The sequence below is a fragment of the Lygodium microphyllum genome, chromosome 17 (assembly GCF_053477565.2).
Source record: "Lygodium microphyllum isolate KBCC chromosome 17, Lygodium_microphyllum_v1.1.10, whole genome shotgun sequence".
Taxonomy (NCBI): Eukaryota; Viridiplantae; Streptophyta; class Polypodiopsida; order Schizaeales; family Lygodiaceae; genus Lygodium; species Lygodium microphyllum.
Genome location: NC_141151.1, coordinates 97,197,884 through 97,222,222, shown reverse-complemented (window position 1 = coordinate 97,222,222; position 24,339 = coordinate 97,197,884). Strand labels below are relative to the sequence as shown.

The following is a 24,339-nucleotide window of genomic DNA, read 5'->3' as shown; positions in this document are numbered from 1 at the left end:
GGAGATATATGCGAAGCACTCTACTGGTCATATTTAGGGTTGGAAACACTCTACTAGTCCTATTGAGGGTTGTGTATCTTGATACCCATTGGTATTGTACTTGGCTCTCATGCTTTGAACAATGGATTCCATTTCCCGTTCTTGATATTCTCTGAGTCCTCTACCTTCTACTTTTAATACTCAGTGTTCAATGTCGTTGTGCTTGTGCTTTATGCTTCCATTTTTGTTGTGCACTCTCACAAGGCCGCCTAGCTTTGATGGTTTCTAGCTGAGATGTGCTTCTTGTGCCTCATCAGGTAGACAACAACCCCATCATCAAAGTTGTCCCTCCTTCCAAGTATTATGTGCCCTTGGTTACCAAAGCCCTTTCCACTTATCCTCGTGGATTCAGCACCCTTGTCGACTCTCTTTCCTTACCATCTTGCTATCCTACATCTCGAAAACAAATAGTCATGCAAAGCCAATCAACCAGCCAATGCACCAAGAAGCTAGCATAGGCCTTGCTCCTCTACATCCATCAACATCAGGTTGATAGGTGTTGGTTCATATACATCTAATCAACCAGCCAATGCACCAAGCAGCTAGCATTGGCCTTGCTCCTCTACATCCATCAACATCAAGTTGATAGGTGTTGGTTCATATACGTCTTCGACATCAACACCTTTTCCAAGTATCCATGCAAAGGACACTTAAGGAAACTGCACAGCACACCCCAATATGTATCCACCTTGTGAATTGTGTAATGGTGATGGCTGCTTGAACAGTCAAACCTAATTGGGCAACTTCCAAGTGAAAGCCCTTGCATGTGAGGAAGCATAGTCCCTTTTATTACAAGAAGCATTTATGGGCTTCGTGGCAAAATCTTCTACCACTAAACCTAAGCAGCTAGGCAGCATTATTTTGAGGCTCACTATCCTTGTCCATGGCATCCTTAGGGGTGGTTTTTCTCCTTGGCTCTCCTCACACACAAAAAGAAGAAATTGTTGCTTTTTACAGTTGGGCTCCTTTCTGCATCTGAGAGGAGTTTAAACAATATGAAATTAGGCCATAAATATCAGGCCATGTCCAAATTCAGTCTATTAAAATAGCCTCAAGGGTCAATTTAAGAAGTTTGGGTAGGATAAATGCCTGCCTCAAATCCATAAGAAAGGACAACCATACTTCATCCCCATTATTGATCTTGTATCACATTAACCTTCATCAACAACCAGTCTCGACTTTCTGCTCATTGCGGTCCGCACTGCCCTTGTTGATGATGGGATTGGACTACTCCTGCTGCCTCCAAGACTACTACTACTGCCAGAGATGCCTTCATCAACTGCCACATCTTTTGTAACCCTTGTCACAATTCTCCAGAACTGAAACTGCAGAAGCTGCTGTCACTGACAGCTGCCACATCATCACAACTGCTGCTGCTGTCCCTCACGGTGTTTCCATCAAAACACATCTAGCAACTGCACCTTGCTGGAAATGCTGCTGTACCAACCTGCAATGCAGCATCCTACAACGTTAAATGCAGCCTCTGCTACACAGACAGGTGTTACCAGCCAAAACACAGATTTTCCTTCATTGTCAGCATCCAAATGCAGGTCTATCCCCAGGGTCCAGTACCCCTACCAACTACTGTTGGTTGGCTGCTCTTGTTGAAGAGCCATACGACTCATGATATTCTCCACCTCTGTTGTTCATGACATCATCCGACTCTATCTTCAGGAGCACAGAGCCCCAACCACCTTTTTGAGCATCCTTGAGCCCTATATGGCCCTAACTACCACCTTCTCCTTCAAGCATTCAGCTTTGTTGCAGCTTCTATGGCTATCAGCACCTACTATACCATTCCTTGTGCTACATTGCATCTCATTCTTCGCTTCTATAGAGGTTCATCATACATGTTCATTCCTCTCCATCTTCATTTTGTATTCCCTTTATCAAATACAATATGAGCATTCATTTGTTATTCAAGGTATTTGTGCACTTAGCCCACTTGTTGAAACCGGCCTGTTCACTGGAAAGGGCGGTAGTGTACAATCAAAATTCATAAATGCTTTCACCCAATTTACAGTCGTCCACTTTACCTGAACTTAAAGACACAGAAATAAGAGGAAATGCAGTAAGCTAGAATGCTCCTGTTGCCACACAGACACCCTGTTGGCCCCTAAGTCAGGCGCCCCTTGCGGTATTTCTTTATTTTTAGAAAGAGAGAAAGTACAATGGGCTGTCTTTCACCTATTCTGGGTGAAATTTAGCAGCATAACAGTACAATTATTGACCCAAAACAAGCTGACCAGGAGGGGAAACTCTGCCCAAGTCTGAAACTTCTGGTTGGAGTGCAGAATTGACCATTTCAGTCTGCTGTAATCACTGGTTCAGACCTGTTCTGAGACCTGTTTTCAACTCATAATGTTCCCTGTAATGTTCAGCCCACAGTAACTACTGGTTCAGACCTGTTCCGAAACCTGTTTTCAGCTCATATTGATCCCTGTACTGTCCTGCATCATCAGTGCCAAGTGCCCCTTGATTCTGACATCAATTGGGCTCTGAAATAACCTTTGAACAGTCCAAAATCAGTACTGGTTTAGTGCTGTTTCAGGCACTTGCTTGGTGAGGTTACCACCCTCACCTGTTCCTGCTTGTGGGCAGCAAACAACTGCTCCTGTTCCTGGAGAAAAGAGGCTCTTGCCTCATGCAAAAACAGCATATTCCACACAGCTGTACCTGAATCAGAAAAAAGACCCTTGATTCTACAGCATAACCATACTGTTAGGGAGAGAGAGAGAGAGTAGGAAGCAAGCTCAGCCCTCTGTGCATCATAGACAAGGTAGACCAGCTCTCAAGAGCTCTCCATCTACAGCAATCCTTCTCAAATGAGCCCCTTTCAGCCCAAAAACTGCACGCCAGCCCCTCTTTAAAGAGGTAAGTGCACAAATTTGTGCCAAGTGGCAGCACTGTAAGATATTTCCCGTTCTAGCCTTCCGGTCTAAAATTCTCCATGCTCGGTGCAGAATTTGACCTCGGCACAGACCAGAGGATTAATCCTTGTGCAAAAACGAAGATAATGACACGAACAGATTCTGAGGTCCAAAAATAGTAACTCCCTAAATTTTAGGAGTTGCTTCCATTGCCTCCCACTAGTCTTCTCACCATCTTTACAGGCTATAGCTACATCCAAATTTATAATGTAGCTCAACTGAAAGTGAATTTCCACTGATGACCCCACATGGACTAATCTCTTGCAGATTTGTCCATCTTCACTTTGAACTAGTCTCTTCCAGGCTAGTTTGTCAACACACTTGTCCATATACACTTTCACAAGTCTCTTCCAGACTTGTCAATCTACAGTGCCATCAGTCTCTTCCAAACTTGTACTGGACCTTACCTGTCTAGTCTTGGCTCACTAGACATTCCTGTCCGTTTCACATACTGGCCATGCAATTCAGGCATTTAGATTTCAAGAGGGATCCTTCCAAAAAGAAAAACCAAATAAAATAGTAATAAAGAAATCAGCAAAAAGATAATAGTTGTCACAGTCTTGTGACATACCTCCCTCTCTTGTGACACTTGTCCTCACAGATAAGACATCCAAATCCCACAGAAAAAAGACTCTGATAAAACTACATGTTTATGGCCAGATTGTCATGTAGGTCCTAATGTTTCTCGTTCACCTCCAGCATGTGATCCCAACTAAGTCATTAAAGGGCAGTAGGAGCCCTCCCCATTTCGGCCATAACTTTATATGTAGTTACACTAAACCAAAACTCTAGCAGACCTAACACAAATTGTCTAATACTAGCTGCGCACCCAAACATAAGAGCTACAAAGCAAGACGTAATCAGACCCAAAAGGAGGCTAATTTGAGAGTGATTTCACAAAAAGAGGTCTTGATTCCATTGCATAGAGATTACAAATCCACATGGAACAAACGATTCATTCCATTCACACAAGACAACAATATTCAAACATTTTGTCCATTTTCTTGACTTCTTTTCTACAAGCTGAGAACCAACTGCAACTAACTCTAAAGATATGAAGGACTACTATTGCAATTTCCAACAAAGCTGGCGGTCCATATCATGATCTCATGATCTAGAGAGTCCAGCTTTCCTTGACAAGTATAGGCATTCACAAGATCAGTTTAGAGATTCTTCCTTTACAGGTCAGCAAAGTCTCTAAATGGTTTTAAAGGAAATATATACAAGCACTCATCTTTCTAGAAGCAGTATAAAATGCCAAGTCTTGGTCCTTTCCCATTTGCTTTTAAACGAAGTATTTTCAAGTCTTTTTCTTTCTAGGAGAAGTATAAAATGCCAAGTCTCAATCCTTTCCTGTTGTATCATTGAGGCGGTTAACTCATTACTCCCCATTTGGAAGTTTCTTTTTCTTTTGGAATTTGTTTCATCTCCATGTGTGTCCAACTGAAGCTAAAAAGCTTATGTATGTCTAAAGATCACCTTCACTATGTGTGCTTTCTCATTTCTATGGTCGTCCTTTTGTTAGAGCACACCCAAATGAGTTAGGCTGTTTACCTATAATGGTGCATTCCTCCTCATTTGTCTAAAATATTAGTGATTCCTCACTTATTATAATCATTAATCTAATACCTTGAGCATTTACCCTTACCTTGAGTCTTATGAGCCTCCCTGTTTTGTCTGAGTTGTCTGTCATCTCTCAGTTCTTTTTACAGTATCAGAGATGAAAGACATAGAGTCCTAGTTCTGACAGCAAAGTCATTTTGCAAAGCCTACCTAGACTCTCTCACAAGCACCTAATTATGAGCAATGAAGCTCAAAAGTGATTAGTATGAACAAATGTGAATTCAGCTGAACTGGACTTAGCCAAAATGGTTCACAAACATGTCCAGCTTATAATGATGAATCCTTATTCAGTCTCACACCTTCATTAGCATCGAAACTCATTTGCATAAGAACTAGCTAGATGCTATTAGTAAAAGAAACAACAGATACTATACCTTGTTTTGAATCACATCTTTTAATATCGTTGTTGTTCTTGACAAAGCTTGGCATTTCTTCTCCATCTCACTGACATGAGTAAGATGGGAAACACTTTGATCATCCTGTGCAGTTAGTAACAGCAATACATTACTTAAGATTTCATTCTCCAATCTTCTGAAACACAAAGAACAATTTAAAATTCAGTCTTTTAAAAGCAGACATTTTGAAGCAAGCCAACAAGTGAAATTCAAGGCATTTAGAACTGCAAGCAACCTTTGCAACACAGCTTCCCATGAATTATTTGAAACTGCAGAGACTCATTTTGTACAAATAAAGAAAGTTTGATAGCTGTATCTTATGAACTCCAGAACGACAACTTGCTCACAATTAACATTCCCTTTTTATCCCCGAAAAAAACAAAGAAATTCAATTAATCGTTGAGTGAATAACCAATCTCATAGGCTATAATGCCACATCATTTGAGGAACTATGTGCAAAAAAGGTGCCACAGTCCCAGGTTCAGAAGAAGGCCTCTCTCCTCCTCATCCTCTCACAGCCAACTACAATCTCTTCAATCTCCTGCAAAGAGTACACATGTTCTCTCTCCAAATCCTCAATAGAGACATCCTAGTGTTGAGCTAAGAAATGCACTTAGCCACTTAAACAGCCCCAAATCAGCTTATTTTATGCCTATTTTAGGCTTATTTTAGTTGAAACCCTAAAATGGGGCGCAGATCAAGAGAGTTAAGTGGGGGCTCCCAAACTTTCTATAAATAGGCAGCCTGCCCGCCACTCTTCTTATCTCGTTTTTGCAGTTTTCAGGTCTTTCAGCTTGGTGCCCACACCCTGGACGTGGAGGACATTGTAGTCCAAGCTGGCCATTGCTTTCTACATCAGTATGGTGCCTGTTTCCAACCTTTTCCACACTGATCAGAGCTGATTACAGCCAAGCAACTGTTGCTAAGGACTGCTGCTGCCGACGTCAGATTTCACAATCTCTCACCTCAGCCAGCTGTCACCCAGCTCGCACAGGCTGCATTTTGCTGTTTTCTCTCTCCTCAATCTGCATTTGCAAGTTTTCTCTCTCCTCACTCTACATTTGCAAATTTTCTCTCCCCTCAGCTTGCGTTTGCTGGTGTTCGACATCTAGAGGCTGCCTTGCTGCATTTTGGGATTTGTTCAAAGTATGACACTCTCTCCAACTCATTACCCCTACCCTAATCCTCGAGATACGGGAGTTTGTGGTACAATATTTACTCTCTGCATAGTGTGTTTGTTGCATGAGCATTGTATATTCAGCAGTCATTCACTTCATTATTCTCTGTGTTAATTGTCTTTGAGTTACCCTAACCCTAACTGTGTTCTGTGTTATCAATTTGTGCTTTGTCGTACGATTGGTATTGTCTTTTGTGTTTAGAGCCTTTCTTCGCATGGTATTAGAGCCAAGTTCTCTTTGAGAAACATTGGAATTGATCATAGATCTCATCCGCAGAAGCAAGAACAACAAAAGGTTCGGGTGACTTCGAACAACGACACACCGCTCTAGACTCCACAACCAAGCCTATCAAGAAGCGAGTAAGAGTGGGCCTCCTAGCTTGCCCTTGCAAGATCTGGCATGGGTGGAGAGACATTAGACTACCATGGAGTCCATCAACCATATGAGATTTCAGCCACTGAGTACGATCTCATCCTTATGCATAGGGCTCAGCAGTAGATAGAAGGTAAGACTGAGTTTTCTCTTTTAGATTCAATGCACAAAACTATTGACCATGCAGGTATGATGGAATCTCCACTACAGAGATTGGCCATCCTCAAGAGGAACCTAGCACAAATTATACACCAATTCCATCTTACTTCTTTTCTCCAATGCTAGGTATGAACAATCTGTTGGGAATAAAGGCCTCATGCCTTTATATGTGCTCGGGTGTGAACACACCCTTAGCACTTGTACTTACACATATATATCTATCTAAAAACCTAAAGGTACACACTTGTCATTGTACCCAAAAACGTGCTCACTCTTTACTCTACTCTATCTCACTCTCTCTCTCTCTCCCTACGCATAACGATTGACTGTCTCGATCTCCGTGCCAGACCCGTCACTACAAACTGGTATTAGAGCGGTCGAGAGACAGCTCAGGTGTTGCAGAAGTCCCAGGTATCATAAGTTTGATACATTCATGCAATCCCAAGGCTTTCATAGAAGTCAAGTGGATCACTACTTGTACACCAAGAAGGCAGCAGATGGCAACCTAATTATCTTAGTTTTGTATGTTGATGACATGTTCATTGCTAGCAGGGATACTCATGCCTTGGATTCATTGAAGCAAAGTCTTCATGGCAGCTTTGACATGAAGGATCTTGATGATGCAAATCACATTCTTGGCATGCGAATACTCAGAGATAGGTCGACATGCTTACTCTATCTATCTCAGCACGAGTATATCTCCAAGGTTTTGCAGCATTTCATTATGGAGAGGGGGAAAACAATTGGGGTTCCATTGCCTCTATATGTGAAACTCGGTACAGAGGACAACCCTACATCTAATGATGAGAAGGCTGAAATGGCCAAGATACCATATACTTCAGCTGTTGGCAGTTTGATGTATGCTATGATTGCTACACATCCTGACATTGCCTTTGCAGTGGGAGAGGTTAGCAGATACATGGCAACCCCTAGCAAGGAGCATTGGGATGCAGTGAAAGGTATTATGAGATACCTCAAAGGCACAAAAGAGTTGTGCATCTGCTTTAGAAAGTAGAAGGCATCTGTTGTTGGCTTTACAGATGCACACTATGCTGGTCATGCGAATTGTAGAAAGTCCACTTCTGGGTATGTGTTTACTTTCACAGGAGGAGCAGTCTCTTGGATCTCCAGGCTACAAAAGTGTGTTGCATTGTCTACTACAGAGGCAGAGTATGTGGCTGCCACTGAGGCATGCAAGGAGGCTTTATGGCTTTCACGTCTGGTGGGAGAGATTGGCATCACAGAGTTACCTATTCTCCATTGTGATACTCAAAGTGCTATCATACTAGCACGAAATCCTGTCTTTCATGCAAAGACAAAGCACATACAGGTGAAGTACCACTTCATTAGAGATGTACTTAACAGCAAGAGCATTGAGCTTGTCAAAGTGCATACAGATGATAGCCCTGCAGAACTTCTCATGAAGGGTCTTCCACCAGAGCGGTTTGGTCATTGCCAACAAATGATGGAAGTTGGATAGATATATGTATTTCAGCTTTGTACATACCTAGACTTAGATGATTCTTTTCTCCTCTTAAGGCACATTGCCTTTAGATGGGAGGTTGTTGGGAATAAAGGCCTTGTGCCTTTAAATGTGCTGGGGTGTGAACACACCCTTAGCACTTGTACTTACATATATATATCTATCTAAAAACCTAAAGATACACACTCGTCATTGTACCTAAAAACATGCTCACTCTCTACTCTGCTCTATCTCACTCTCTCTGTCTCTCCTTGCACGTAACGAGCAACTGATTGTCTCGATCTCTGTGTTGGATCCATCACTAGACAATCTCATTTCTCTAATCCTCATGGGACAGGAGATTCTCTTGAAGAAGGGATAATATATAACATTTTTGGTTTGGAAGTAATGAGGAAGATAGATATTTCTTTGAAAACTCCAAACAAGGTATGCAAAAGAAGCAAGAACTTCTAAGTATCCCTTCTCTTCCTTTTCCTTCAAATGACTTTGTTTCTCATGGTCATACTGGAGTAGGTACATCTCATTTTTTCGCATTTAATGGACAAAATGAGCCAATGATGTTTCCCACATCTTCACCCATCACAAATCCATTTGGGCTCCCACACATCCCTTCCTCATCTTCCACGGCACATTCCTTTCAGCCTCCATGAAGTGCACCTATGTTTCCACCACACACCAAACCGGGGGGTAATCCATTAGGCACAGCCTTTAGGACTCTTTCTTTCTCTTATTCGGGTGGTGTCCCTATGATAGGAGCTCATTATCCCATGCACACACTTTAGAGTTTTCCCCCTCCAAGGCATTCTTCGAGTATGGATCATTTGGCACCACATTTTGTCTCTATGGCTTTACCCAATGGACCGATTGATCATTCTGTTGTGCCCTAACCAACTCTTAGACAGGGCTACCGTATCTCAATGCCTCCACCTCCACCTTCAGTAACTTATGGAAATGCTTTTGTTCCAATGCCTCCGCAGCAATCGGCACTCGTTGGACATCAGCAGCCTATTTTTGCCTACCCTACTTCTTATCCCCCTCCTTATCCTCCCCCATCTTATCCACCACCACATCACACTTATCCACCTCCACTAACAGCTTATGGTTCTAGCTGCTCATTTGCCAAGAATTCATTCAATGACAAGACTCGCTTCAACAATCTAACTACACCACTTGGTCTAATTTGATGAGGCATACCTTAGACTCCTAGAACCTATGGGACCTTATGCAGGGGTTGGAACCCCAACCCAATCCCACATTTGTTCCATATGAGGTCATCCGCTCATGGAAGGCTCATAATGCCTTTGTCTGAGTATCAGTGACTCCTCGCTGAGTTCTCTACAATGGGGGCTCCTCAGTTCCCCAATGACCAAGTTCCATTGTTCTCTACAAGCTGCCAAGGAAATATTTTAACTTTGTGCGACAAATCATCTCACATCCCTCTATGCCCACATTCTATGAATTTGAGTGTTAGCTCTTGCATTATGCTAGCCTGTTTAATCAATTTCATGGATCATCTCCTATATAGCAGGGCCTCTTTGTTGCCACTTCCCAGAAGAGGCAACAAGGGAAGGGTAAGAAATCTCAAAACTCCACTCAGACCTCATCTAGTGAGACCCAAGGGAACACTCAATCCTCTTTCAGATCATGGTGGCAGAATGTATGAATAGGTATTGTCAACATTGTCAGAAGGCTGGCCATTTTGATGACGAGTGTCAATTAAAGGCAAGAGGCGCACAATTTAGTTGTTGCTCGCGGCAAGGCACAGCCCAGTGGCCTCTATCACATGACGCACTTTCTTATTATGCCGACAACTAAGACCCCGAAGTTCCATTGCTTCCACGCTTTAGCCACTGCACAGGGGCCCTCAATCACTAAGTGTCTCCGGCATTACTACTTAGGACATCTTGGATATGACTCTCTTTATGAGGTGTCATGTCACAAGATGGTTGACGGCATTCCTTGCCTGAAGCTATCTCGAGAGGTCTATAAAGTATGTCAACTTGGTAAGTACCATTGCATCCCATTCCCACAGCAATCCACTCAATGAGCTGAGACTCCATTGAGATTGATTCACATTGATCTTTGTGGCCCTACACCCACTATCGCCTCAAATGGCGCACTTTAGTTCTTTTTGATAGAGGATGATTTCTCTAGATACATGTGGATGTACTTTCTCAAGCACAAGTCTGATACTTTCACCTATTTTAGTGCTTGGGTGCTACTAGTTCATAACCAAACTGAATGCCGTATAGGTACCATGACGAGTGATAGCACTTGCAAGTTTATCTCCCGTGAGTTTTCTGAGTTTCTACAGGAGCATGACATCTCTCGCCTACTCACCTCTATCAACTCCCCTTCCCAGAATGGAGTCATAGAGCATAGGAACCAAACAGTTTTGAACATGGTACACTCTATGATGTTCATAGTAGAGTGCCCTGATCGTCTATGGGTTGAGGATATTAGCACTCCAGTGTACATCCTTGTTTACCGCAGCACAAAGGATCGGAAAATGGAGCAGATAATGTTTACCACGGCACAGAGGATCAGAAAATGGAGCAGAGGAGCGGAAAAATGGAAGAAGGAGATAACCGAAAGGGCACAGGACAAAGGAAGGAAAAGACACCCCGGATGGAGGTCAGACCCTGAAAAATTTGAATGACGACCTCTCCAAAAGGCCTCAATGTCGCCTCAAGAAAAGAAAAGAGTAAAAGTGCAATTGTGAAAGCGCTCCCGAATCCTTGTAAAAGAGTGCCAAGCTCACTCCTGTGCAAAGTGTACACACTAGTTGGGAATGGGATAAGTTAGAACGGTGGGAAATAGGAAAAGAGGGCCTAGGCTAATGGCCGGCCATGTAAAAAGTGGGAATGACCGCCCAAAAAGTAGGGCATGTATATAAAGTTCAAAAGTGAACGAGAAGCTCATTGTGTGTGGCCAAAGCTTCTTCTTCTTCTTCTCTTGTTTATTGCCTTCTTGCTTGTGCTTGAGTGAGGGATTGAGGGAGTGTGAGGGAGTAAGGGAGTGAGTGTGTGAGAGTGAGGGATCATGGAGAAGAAGCTCCCCATCTTCTCTCTTCATCTTCTCTTCTTCTCTTCTCTTCTTCTCTTCTCTCGCGCGGCTATGGAGGATGAAGCTTGACAGAGAGGGCTTGAGGTTGCTTGAGCTTGCCACAAGGATCGTGAAACTACCGGAGTGCAAGAGAGAGGAGGGAACTCGATCGAGCATCAAGGTAAGCTCACTACACCCGTAAGGTAGGCATTGCGCGTCGGCTATGTGAGAGGTAGCCATGGCCGCTCGGCTTGAAGCGCTTGATCAATAAGCGGTCCGTAGGTCTCGGGGTAGAGCTCCGTAGCTCCCCTCCATTTTGGTTCTGTTGCCAGGACAGACGGAATCGAGCCTTGAGCGCTGCGCGCATCGAATCGAGCATAGAAGTAGGGTTTGCAGCCCGAATTGGTGCTCGAGATAGTTAGGAGATTTAGGAGGCTTTAATCCTTGGAGCAAGTAAGTATTTTGATTTGTTGTTGAATATTAGAGTAGGACCATCCATCTCCATCTCTGGTTTTGATTTTCGCTACATTAGGTCAAGAATAGAATAGAAAAAAGAAGGAAAACAGAAGGGTTCTGCTGCTGCTGGAAACAGGGAAATAGGGACACAGATTCAGATCTCTGGCTGGAAGAGTGTGAGGGATTAACTTCTGAGGCTGCAGCAGGCTGGGATGGGGCAATAAGAGACCCAGGGAACCAGGAAAGACCACATTTGACATTCTGCCTTGTAAGAAGAGAGTGAGCTTGAGAGCCTGGGAGAGAGAGAGAGAGAGAGAGAGAGAGAGAGAGAGAGAGAGAGAGAGCTGCGGGGAGATCTTTGAAGTGCCGATCGATTCGAGCACCCCGGTGTTTCCAGGTATGCCTGGCAGTTCCTTGTATTGTTCTGCACCTATTTGGAAAGCACGGGATGATTCCATGGAGTAGGCATTGACCTTGAGGCATCGCGCACAACCCGCGGGCCATCGTCCGCGCCGTCGGGACCAGTCCGTCCGATTCCCAGAATCAGACCACCCAATTTTGGGAGTCGGACCGTCCGACTGAGAGAATCGGACCACCCTGTCCGATTCGATTCCCAGAATTGGACCACTGCGCGAATCGAGCCCAGTCTCAAAATCGGATCAGTGGTCCTAGCGCCACAATCGGACCACTCGACCCATTGCAATAGTCGGACCCACCTGTTCGACTGGGAAAATCGGACCAAAGTAAAATCCGACCACCCTGTCCGAGTCTCAAAATCGGATCAACTGCGGCAATCGGACTACTCTTCCTAGTGTGAAAATCGGACCAACCCGTCCGATTCCCAAAATTGGACCATCTCGTCCGATTCCCAGAATCAGACCACTTCACCAGAACTTAAAATAGAGGGTTTTTAAACCTGCCCTACAGTCTTGGCCACCCTGTTCACATCTCTGACCCCCCCTGGAAACCCAATTTAGCCCCTAGAAACCAAAGACGAGACAGGATAACCGAGGATTCACCCCAAATGGCTAGACACTAAGCAGACCGAATTCGGAACTTGACTTGAATTTCGGTAACCAACCAATCAAACATGAAGCAAAATAGAGAATGCAACATGGATTTTTAGTAAGACATTAGATCAGCCAGAACCTACGCTTAGAGCCATATGAGGCTACGAACGTGAGAGGAAGAGTGGAGTTTGCATTGAGCATTTCTTGCATCCGCACCTCACTTTTGATTTCATCACCAAAGGTGCACTACAAGAAAAGAAAAAGCCTGTTTCCGCACTGAGCACTAGAAAGCATGAAGCACAACTTGTGAATAAGATTGACAACTGCTTTCAATAACAAGGAACGCATCAGGAAACATAATAACATCAAGGAACCCACTATAAGGAGAAGATCCCAAAACATAGTTGGGTGCCTGAGAGCCCCATCACTAGGACCCTAGAAGGACACGAAGATCCAGAAGGCGACAACATAGAGGATCGGACGCTGCCGGAGCTACTCAAATTGATCGACGACCTTGTGGAGCTCGAAGTGGGAGCAATGTCAAGATCACAAGGCGGACAAGGAGAGGACCGATTGGACTTGGGAGAATTCCCAGTCTTAGTGCAGGAATTAGTCAATGAGTACGACTTGTTGACTAGGACTGTAGCTTAGGGCAACCAATAAAGGAAGTGGTAGCAAAACTAGAAGAGGAAAAAAGGCGATTAGGAAGGCGCTAGAGAGCATAATTGCCTACAATCACGAGCAAAAGGCTAGAAAACTCCCACAAGATGTAGACATGTACGAGGCCCGGCGTGTGCTAGCCTTGGCTAGTGCAACCAAAGCAGGGCCAAATGCAGAGAGAGAACGAGCAGCAGAGGCTGACTTATCATTAAGTGAACTCGTAGCCAAACGGCTCATGGACAATACGTCCATTGAGCAGAGCGCAACAGCCTTAGCCACAGCATTACTCTCGGGATTAGGGGTCACGCAGGGGGCAAAGAGGCAATCTAAAATCCCTATTGTAGCAAAGCAGCTAGACAAGTATGAACCTAGCAATGACCCATATAGCTTTGTTGAGCAATTTGAACAAGTTTGCGAAGCAAATGGTCTCACGGACCTTGCACAACCCTCTCAAGCTTTCGGTCTATACTTAGGGGATAAGGGGAGAATTTGGTACACTAGTCTAGATGCAGCTGAGCGCACGAACTTTGCCCGTCTTAAGGACCTCTTTATCAAGAGATTCTCTGAGGCAGGGTACTCTGACAATCTCATCGTGCGATTGATGAATGTCAGTCAGAGGGAAAAGGAAAACGTAAGGGACTATGTCACTCATGTGCCTAGACTCTTCAAGAGGATCCCTGCAAATGAGCGACCTAACGAGAAAGCTGTGTCTACCGTATTTATAAATGGAATTCGAAGCGAGGAGCTCTACAAGACTTTGGCCAGTAACTCCACTCTACACCGAGACGTGATAGCTAGAGTCTTTGAAGAGGCAATAAGGGTGGACGATCAGCTTAGGGAGCGAAGCATAAGGAACTCCACGCGGGACAGTATAAGCCAGAGAGCTCCAGAGCGATCTCAACAGTTCCAGGAGAGAGAGAGAGAGAGAGAGAGAGAGAGAGAGAACTCTAGCATATAGGAGAAGGAAAAGAGTGTTGACCAAGGCCAGGAGTTGGCTGAGGTAAGAATGGAGCTTGCACGATTGCAAGAACAAATGAGAAAGCCGTGCAGTCGCATATGCAGTGTATACACTGTGGTGGTAACCACCTCCCAGTCGAGTGCCAAGATCCTAGATCTAGGCCGTGCTCGAACTGCGGTAGGTTCGGTCATGATGTATTACATTGCAGATTGCCAAGGAGATTCCCATATGTGCAGCAATACAACCCTCCATACTTAGGAAACAGGCCACCTAACCTCTTTGGCAGGGGAGCCCAGTTGGCGCTTCCAGCACCAAATGATGCAAGACCGGCCATTCCTAGGTTAGAGATGAACCCAACAGGCATACCCAGACCACCAGGGCCCTATGTAACCCATCCACCGAATGACGCTCATGTTCACTATGTGGAAGAACCTAGTGAAGAGGAGACCTACCTAAACCCATACATATCCTATGATAAGGAAGGCAATCCAGTCCTGATGGACTACCAACCAATACCGGTGATGGCGCTAGGAAGAGAAAGAGGCAGAGGCTTTGGAGGACCAAGCCAAGATTCAATCTCATGCTGGACTTGCGGTCATCTAGGCCATATTTCATCACGCTGCCCTGAAAGGGAACAGGCAAACAAGGACAAAGCTGACCTTCGATGCACCGAGTGTGGAATCACACACCTATTTCTTGACTATCCTAGACGGAAGCCATCAACTAGTTCTGCCCACGTGCCCTCAGTACCCTTGGGGCTGTTCGATGTGGAGACCTTTGACAGTGAGGATACACCCATCCCACTACATATCATGACGCGAGCACAAACAAAACAAGCAGGCATTTCATTGCCTAGGCCAAGTAACCTGGATGCAACCTCGTCGGGAAAGAAAAGCCGGAGAAGAAGAGGGAAGAGAACAGACACAAAGATTACCCTTAAGACTGAGGGAGCTACAACGCTAGTGATAGGAAAGAGGGTCACTGATGCAGAGGCAAAGACCTCAGCTCCTAAGACAGCAGAACTACAAAGTGCCAAGGTAGGGGAATATCCCCACCCCAAACGGCAACTCGAGGCTATAGCCAAAGTCAAGGAGTGGGTCAAGGGCGCCCAGGAACACCTTAAGGACGTAGAGCCCATACTGGAAGACCAAATTGAAGATCTCTCTAGTGTGAGTACACCCGTTTCACCGTCATGGCCCCAATTGGGGAACGTACCCACACCACGTGAGATGCCACAGAGGCAAGACCAAGAAGAAGCATGTCAGCAAGCTAACCAAGACATATGGCCAAAGAATGCTAACCAAGCAGGAAGGCAACCACCCAGCAACCTCCTCACCACTTTAGTAACCACTCCAGTAACAGTGAGCCTAGGAGATTTGCTTCGGCAGCACCCTTCCTTATGGCAAGAATTAAAGTATTGGGTGGAGGGAAAAGAGGAGCATACTGCCGCTGACTTGCAAGAGCAGGACGCAATCACGCAGATTCCAAGCCTAACGCTACACTCAGTTTCAAGGTCACTGCACGTCAATGCTTTCTGAGAAGGCACTGAGATGTATGCAGTCTTACCTATCTTAGCCTTGGGGGATGTAACACGAAAAGGAATCGTAGACACAGGCGCTGGTGTCAATGTCTTGAGCCACGCAGTTCTACAAGCATGGGGAAACCCACCTGTGGAAACGGCTAGGTTCAATGTCACATTGGCCAACGAAATGAAGGTCAGACCATTCGGGGTCCTAAAAAACTGGCCAGTGTCACAAGGGTGCAGTTTTCCGTGAACTTCATTGCCATGAAGGGAGTGGACTATGACATACTGCTAGGCCGACCCTGGATGAGAAACGCGCGAGTTATGGAAGATTGGGGTAACAATCTCATCTTCTTGGGGAATAGAATAGAAGCAGTAAGGGTTGAGATGGATAAACTATTTGCTACAGGTCGCATAGCTAGATGGTTACTTCTCTTGTTGGAATTTGATTTTTCTATGATTGTACGTAAGGGAAAGCAACACTACATGGCTGATCACGTCCCGCATACCCACAGGAAAAGTTGTTGGACAAGGCATACCTGACGACCTACTGGACGCTCATCTCTTTGCCCTGTCTAGCGAAAGAGACTTGTTTAAGGCCGATCTGATGCTATATTGGGCCGATGATGTAGTTCAAGTGCTAAAGAACGGTCTACCTGAGAGACCTATTGAGAAAGCTAGGCTAAGGAGACTTATTTTAAAGATCCAGCCATACCAACTGATCGCCGGTCAACTCCATAGGCTAGGACAAGATAGTTTGTTGCGTAGATGTGTGTGTGAGTACGAGATGCACGATGTATTGAGAGAAGCGCATGGTGAAATAGCTGGAGGACACTTTAGCGGGGATATAACAGCCCGTAAGATGCTACAGTCCCAACTATGGTAGCCCACCCTATTCCGTGATGCTACTAAATTTGTAAAACACTGCAATGAGTGCCACAGGACTAAGGTGCCTGTACACAAGGATAAGATGGAGTTGACCCCCTTAATAGCACGACAGCCTTTCAAAAAATGGAGCATTGATTTCACTGGACCTATCAGTCCTACGACACAGTACTCCCAGGCACGCTATATCATTGTGGTAACTGATTACCTGACGAAGTGGACAGAGGCAAGAACCACTAGGAAGAACGATGCTAAAACCACTGCGAAGTTCTTGTGGGAGCAAGTCCTTTCACGTTTTGGTTGTCCAATTGAACTAGTAAGTAATCAGGGCACGCACTTCATTAATGAAGTGATATCCCACCTGCTCTCGACCTTCCTAATCATTCATAGAAGGTCCTCGCCCTACTACACTCAAGCAAATGGCCAAGCGGAATCCACGAATAAAATCCTAGTCAACGTGCTTACTAAAATAGGATCCACATCACGAAGTGACTGGGACAACAAATTAATGGCGGTCTTGTGGCCCTATCGTACAGCTTATAAAACGGCTATAGGACAAACGCCCTTTAGGCTGACTTATGGAACGGAGGCCATTCTACCCTTAGAGTTCTTTCTCCCTAGCTTAAGGATAGCAGCCCAGGAGTGTTGGGAGGAAAGAGAGGCTTGGACCAACAGCTTAGTGGAGTTAGAGCGTCTCACGAAGACTCGACTCTTAGCCACCCACGCTCTGATTTGTGAGAAGGCATGAAGAAAGATGTGGTTTGACAAGCATGTCAAACAGCGCAACTTTCATTAGGGGGACCTCATTCTACTATACTCTGTGAAGGGTCACAAACAGAAAATGAAATTTCGAGGACTAGGACCTTTCCGAGTACGTACAATTAGTAGAACAAGCAATGTTGAGTTGGAGACACTCGAAGGTGAAGGAATAGGCTTCTTCAATGGCAGCCGCATGCAAAAGTACTATCCTCCTTCCCATCCGTTGCACGAGCCACCTATGCTTGAAGCCCCTGTCAATGTCTGCATGGACACTATTACCGAACTGGCAGAACAAGACGAGGAAGCAGTGACACTCGCCTACCTACGAATCACGGTCACTGCAGAACGGATGTATTCTTTTGATGCCTTGATCGACAAAGGTGCCAACTATAATATCTTGATGCATGACCATTGGACACGCATTGGTCAACCTAAATTGCAGCCTATAAATGCTAAACTCAACCCATTTGGAAACAACACTTACTCACTCTTAGGAAAATGCAAAGTGGTCGTCTCTATCGAGTCTGAAAGTATACCAGTTTTCTTTTATGTGTTACTAAACACTAAAGGGGCCGATAATAAGTCACTACTAGGTCGCACTTTTAAAAGACAGACGAACTGCAATGTGGACTATAACCTAGATCGCATCCATCTTGCTATAGGCAATGTGCGCATAGTGACTACTTTCAGCAAGGGTTATCTTGATCCTCCTACAATTGCAAAGCCACCGATAGAGACCCCTACGACTATGCCCATGACCAAGCCTAGGGAGAAGGGCTGGGATATCTCACCCCACGCTCAAACTGCTAGAACCAAGCCCACTAAAGCCATTCACAAGGCCAAAGAGTCCACACTCATATGGGTGCCAAAATGACAAGGGCCACCTCCTTTTACACAGAAACGTGCTCCTAAACGCACAAACTATCAATCACAGCCTAAGAGGCAGTTCAGACGCTATCAACATAGGCGCACTACCATGCCGCGCTGGATCCCCAAAAATCTCTTGCGAGCACAAGGATACTATGAGGGCAACCCTTGGATATGGGTGCCTAAGAGGGAACATTCAAGAGGCTCGACTCTAAGCAACCTCACTCCAGCTAGAGAGGCTTGCACATGCGGAACCCAAGCTGCAAAACAAGCTGAACCAGCACCGGTTGTGATTAATGAATCCCAACACAATTATCGTCCAAAGCAGGATGCCTCAGCATTATCCAAGTCAGAGGAGTTGCGCACCCCCATGCCGGCTCATATAGAATGCAGCACACCTCCTATACCACTGGAGCCCCCTGCAGCATCTCAAAGTGCTCCTGAGTGCAGAGTCCCATCTGTGACGCCATCAATGGAGTCACCACTGTCCAACCCAATTGCACCATCACCACCAGTAGGTCTTAGACCTTTGTATGAAAGATGATCTTTCCTTTCAATGGCCAAGGATCTTGCTGAGACCTCGGGAGATGACGTAGTGACATATATCAAGGAGTTAGATAATACCTTCACCACATTTGCTAGGAGCTATGAGAGGCTTGACCTAGGACTTCTTGATGAACGCCTTGCTTCTGATATTCATACGTTGCCATGCACTTGGGAAGACTACGAGTTTATGACCGTCAAATTTCCCAAAATTGCCGCCGAATTAATTGCTAATGGAGAAATCTCAAAGGAGCAAGCCGTTCTTAGAAGACTAATTACCTCGTACCGCAAGCCTGCTCGCTCTACACCTGAACAAGAACTGGAGGAGCTCACGCAGCTTGCCAGCTCTGCTTCTTCGTTCTTTCAACTGTGGTATGCCTTGCGACTCTAATGGGAGAAAAATGGCTGCCGTATCATGACCAATGGCGAGCAAAGAAGGGCAATCAAAACAATTGAACACGACCCTACTTATGTGGCACCTCTTTTGTTTAGGGTTTTGGCCATTACACGCAACATACACTTAGACAACCGTGTGTTGGCCCACCCTTACATTGACCAATTCCTCACGGAAGAGGAGTTGCACGTTGCTAATCGCCTCAACTCCGAGGACATCTTTCATGATGTCTTGACCTATATCACCCAAGCTTCCATACGACCATGCGAACTTGATCGTCATGCCCAGCTTGAATATAACCCTAACCTCTATACTTGGCTGTTGGCCAAGTAACTCGCCCCACAAAGTCCATGCGAGCCCTCCTTCTCCCCTTGCTCATCCTAGGAAGGATTCCCTTAAAACTTAAGGAAAGAGAGAGGGAGCAAAGTGAGAGCCAAGTGATGTAGCAAGATGTATAATGGATGAAAATGATCAACCAAATTGAAATAGGAAAGAATGCAAGGAGGAAATAGATGTTGCTTTTAAATTATTTCCAAGTTTCATGCCTCTAAATCAGCATGGCAAATTGTCGCACGCATTCTTTCTTGGATTTTTGTTAGTAATGAGTCAATTCATAACGCTAATATTCGCATGGTGTGATGACAGGCACCTACCATGGCAGGATAGGGTAAAATTCACTGAAGAGGAGCTGACAAAGTATGAAATCAGTGTTGAGACACATGGATTCAGCCAGTTCACATTCAAACATACCATGAATTTAGATGAAGCCATCCTGGAAGAGCTGGCAGTGAAGGAGTTGGTGAACAAATGCAACCTCCGAAAGTACGTGGAAAAGGCCGGACAAGCTGTAGATTACAGCATGTGCGCTGACTTCTTAAGGAGCTTTGATGAAGGTAGGAGCTGTGGCACGGTCACAGTAAGAACTGACGACCAGGAAAGAAGGGTGCAAGTGCCCCTTAATGCAGCTATTGTCGAGAAAGCCCTGGGGCTTGTGTCCAAGAAGGAGAGGCGCCCAAAAAGAGATGTGTATGCCATGATGGGAGTCAAAAAAAAAGACGTGCACACAGTGGATGGAATCAGTTTGGCTGATATTCCAGACCCCGCAACAAGGATGCAAGCTAAAATGGTCCACACCCTTTTCTCGGGACACAGATACAACGCTTTAATGAACAGAATCGCGGTGCCATTGCTAGAAAGCATCGCGGCAAGAGTTCCAGAGGAGGTGGATTGGAACGGCTTTGTTCAGAAAACTATCAAGAGTTCAGCCACACTCTTGGCTCCAGCCGCAGCACCAGCTGGTGGGGAGTCTCCTGCCTCTACTGCACGATCCGCAAGAAAACAGCCAGCCTCGAAAGCCTCTACAATCAAATACGGAGGTGTCCTGACGGCAATCATCGATAAGGCTATAAAGGATGCAAGTGTAGACGAAGAGCAAGCTGTGCGCCAAAGCTCACCTCACCGCAAGAAAGAAGGCTCGAGTGAAAAGACAGTAAGCCACAAAGGAGAGCCGGAGGTACCACCTACTCAAGCGGCTAAACCACGGAAGCAAAAGAAGACTGACAAGAGCCAGAAGAAGAAAGAAAGACTGAGCAAAGAAGAGCGAGCCGAGACGAAGAGAGCTCAAAGAGAGTCAAGAAGGGTGGAGGAGAAACAAAGGAAAAAAGATAAGGAATAACTCGAAAGAATTAGGAAAGAATCAAAGAGGGCAGAAGAAGAGAGGCAAAGAAGGACAAAAGAGAAAGCCAACGAGCTAAAAATGAAAGAACTTGCTGAGTTGGCAGAAGCCACTCGTAGATCTGTCGAAGAAACCCATGGGGGAGGAGAGATCGACCCTTTGAGTCCCCGCCATGAGGCTGAAGCAAGTGGCAGTGTGGAACCGGCCCCAGTGGTTGTAGGCAAGGGCAAGTCCCTGCTGCACCCCCTTTCTTCCTCCTTTGTGCCAGGACCAGCCGACACCACAACCACAACCACCCCGCAGCCCATGCCCTCTCTAGACACGGCCCAACTGATGAGCATGATGCAGCTACTCGTCAATAAAGTGGCTGAGATTGTACCAGAAGCCATTGCGAAAAGGCCCGCTGCCGCAGATACCGAATCCAAGACAGATCCAAAACGACAAAAGCTAGAGGCGTCAACCACTACAGCCCCTACTCCCATGCCACCCGATGTCGACTATGACGCTTATGTGGCTGAGCTTCTAGCGCAGTTGGACAAGGCAAAAGAAGAAAAGAAGGTGGCCCTGGTGGAGCTAGAGAAAGAAAAGGAAACTTCCGCAGCCTTAAGACTGGAACTTTCAAAGCAATGAGCCCACCGAAGAAGGGAGGTGAAAGCGCTACAAGATCAACTGGAAGCAAAAACCAAGGAAGCCCAGGACAATGAGAGCCGCCTAAGACAAAGGCTGGAGAATGAAGAGCAAAACCCGGTGGCAGAGTAGTGGAGCTTAAAGTTACTAGTGCAGCAGTATGCTGACTTGAAACAGAGAACTGTCAAACTGGAAAAGTACAGACAGATAGCAGCTCAAGAGGGCGAGCCAAGTGAGCGACAAGAGGATGCCATAGCTTTTCGGCTATGGTATGGACTTGAAGAACAAGACACACTGGAAAGAGAGATAGTTCCTAGAACAGGAAAGGCCGGCAGTCCCCACGGCAGAAGCACAAAGGCTGCAAAATGAGGCACAACGACTGCAAGGTGCATTGGAGATTGCCAAGGGAGACATGGAGGCCCTCATGACCATGGCCTTCACCCAAAGAAGATTACATCTTGCAGAGATCCAAAGTCATGAGCAGCTTGTGCAAGAAAAGTCAAAACTAATTGCTAAGGCAGAACAAAGATTTAGCATTGCAAATCAGGAAAAAGAAATTGCTGAATAACAGCTGGCTCGGAAATCTAGGGAAAGGAACCAACTCTGGTTCTTAACAAATGAGCAGCAGCAAGTTGTAACAACCCTGGCAAGTGAGCTGGAGGAGGGAAAAAATAAGATGGAAGAGAGAGCCAGCGAATGGGAAAAGAACAATTTTGAAAGAGTTAGACATATAACAGAACGCTTGGCAGTGGCTGAGTGCGAGAGAGTGCTTGTCGAGTCCAAAGCAGAAGATACTGATGTATGCAACAACACACAAAGGCAAGCCTTCCTCAGCACAGTACTACATGTCACCCAAGCGGAGGGTAATGATTCAGTGGAGAAGGTAAGAAGGAAGCTAGAACTGACTACCTGAGCTTTAAGGTATGGCCTTCAAGAACGGGAGCTTCCAATAGGCACAGGAATCACAAAAGAGCAGCTATTTCACTACCTACGCCGTGTCGGCCTCTCCACTGTTAAGCGTAAGGAACTTGGGTTCGAAGAGCATGAGCAGCCACCACCACTATAAGCGGCCCCAGCAGTTGCCGAGCAGAATGTTGAAGAGGGCCCGGACTTTGAGTAAGATGCTGAAGAAGAGCAACAAAGAATGCCCAATCCACCTCTGCCTAACCTCCCGCCTGAAGAGCCCGAAGATGCCCACATGCCCGAGCGCATTGTGGCAGCCAAAAGAAGAAGACAGGAACTAGCAGAGGAGGCCCAACGCAGAGCACGATCACGCCAAGACAATTCCTTGAAGAGCCGGTGCCACTACGGGAGGGTTCCCATCCTATTGATTGGCCTCAGGAATTGGTCATATGAGGTGAACGGGAGTTCTAGACGAGACCATTTGAACTTTCATTTGCTTATCCACGCTCTTTGGACCGTGCGTTGCCTCTAGGTGTTCTAGCCAAGATCAAGGATCTCGCTAATGATCTTGCAAACAGGTGGATAGAGGAAAGAAGCCTCATAATAACCAGATGGAGGCAAGAGCCTGCAGACTACTGGCAGGACAAGGTAAACAAGATTCCCAAAACCGTCCAAGGCTAGAGGCGCAGCCGAAGTGGCGGAGGAGGATTTGGGATACCAATTTTGACGCCTGGACCGCTTTCTGCAACTCGCTCCCTGAAGAACGCAACGACCCCATCTACATGCCCTACCCCCGTAGGCATGGAGTTGACTATGATCGAAACATTCATGGGGATTTTGACTTCCCTAAGATATATAACGTTAATGCCCAGAGCCCCAAGCAATGCCTAGTCTTTAGGTTAGAGGATCTCCTCTCATCTATCAACCACTTCCTCGCGGATTTCTCTTCTTGCCCGGATCCAGCCTTCTTAACTACCTGTAATTATCTTGGGCTTATCAAGTTCCTACTAATGCAAAGACCCACCACCGAGGAAACCCACCTCCCTCCACTCTTTTTTGACATCAACCTAGGGATAGATAGTAGAGCCATGACTAGATTAATGATGAGGGCAACCCTGCTTCCCTCCTTTTGCCTAGAAATCTTAGAGAATATAAGTGATACCCGCTTCACGAGGTGCAATCATCCTTTCTTGTCATCCACACCTCTCTGAAGGCCCGGGCCGGTATTAAAGAATATCTACAAAGTTGCGCATTCCTATCCCAATGCTTGCAACCGCCTCGTAATCCAACTGAAGGTGACACGCATTAGCCAGGACATCTTCCTTGTATGTATTAGCAAAAAAAAACAAAAACAAAACAAAACCAAAAAAAAAAAACACGAGGGCTCACTTCACTCACTACACCTAGAATTCACACCTAGCCCCTCCCCCACTTCACGCTTAGGGCACATCAAGGACAGGACTTCCAAACCTCTTACCCTAAGTTTTGCACTGCACCTTCAACAACACACGAACTGGGTCCTCAAGTGTGGAACATTACCAAGGGCTTACCCAAGGTTAGACCCATCTCCCAGTTCCACTACAAATGCACTTACACCACACCGTGAGACAGACACCCCTTAGGGAGTGCACAACTTTCTCTTACAGGCTATAATCGTGACTCAGTGAATGGCTACCCAGCTAAAGAAGATCATCCACTACATCCGCTAATGCCCAAGAATTTTTCTCTGAGTTGGACAGAACACCACTACAACAGCTTCAGGAAAAACTTCTACATATTCCGATGGTTGGATAGACCAACATGCTTGATGCAGCCGGACATCTGCCTATTGATGACTACCATGACTGAACCAAATC

The 24,339-nt window shown here is 45.7% G+C and overlaps 1 protein-coding gene across 1 annotated transcript in view; it reads right to left on the bottom strand.

Moving 5' to 3' along the window:
* The window catches only part of AUG2 (HAUS augmin-like complex subunit), a 95,751-nt gene that overhangs the window by 39,178 nt on the left and 32,234 nt on the right, over window positions 1-24,339 (bottom strand). Inside the window, 1 exon segment of the mRNA XM_087697805.1 lies at window positions 4,967-5,071. Coding sequence (XP_087553931.1) covers window positions 4,967-5,071 — 105 coding nt within the window.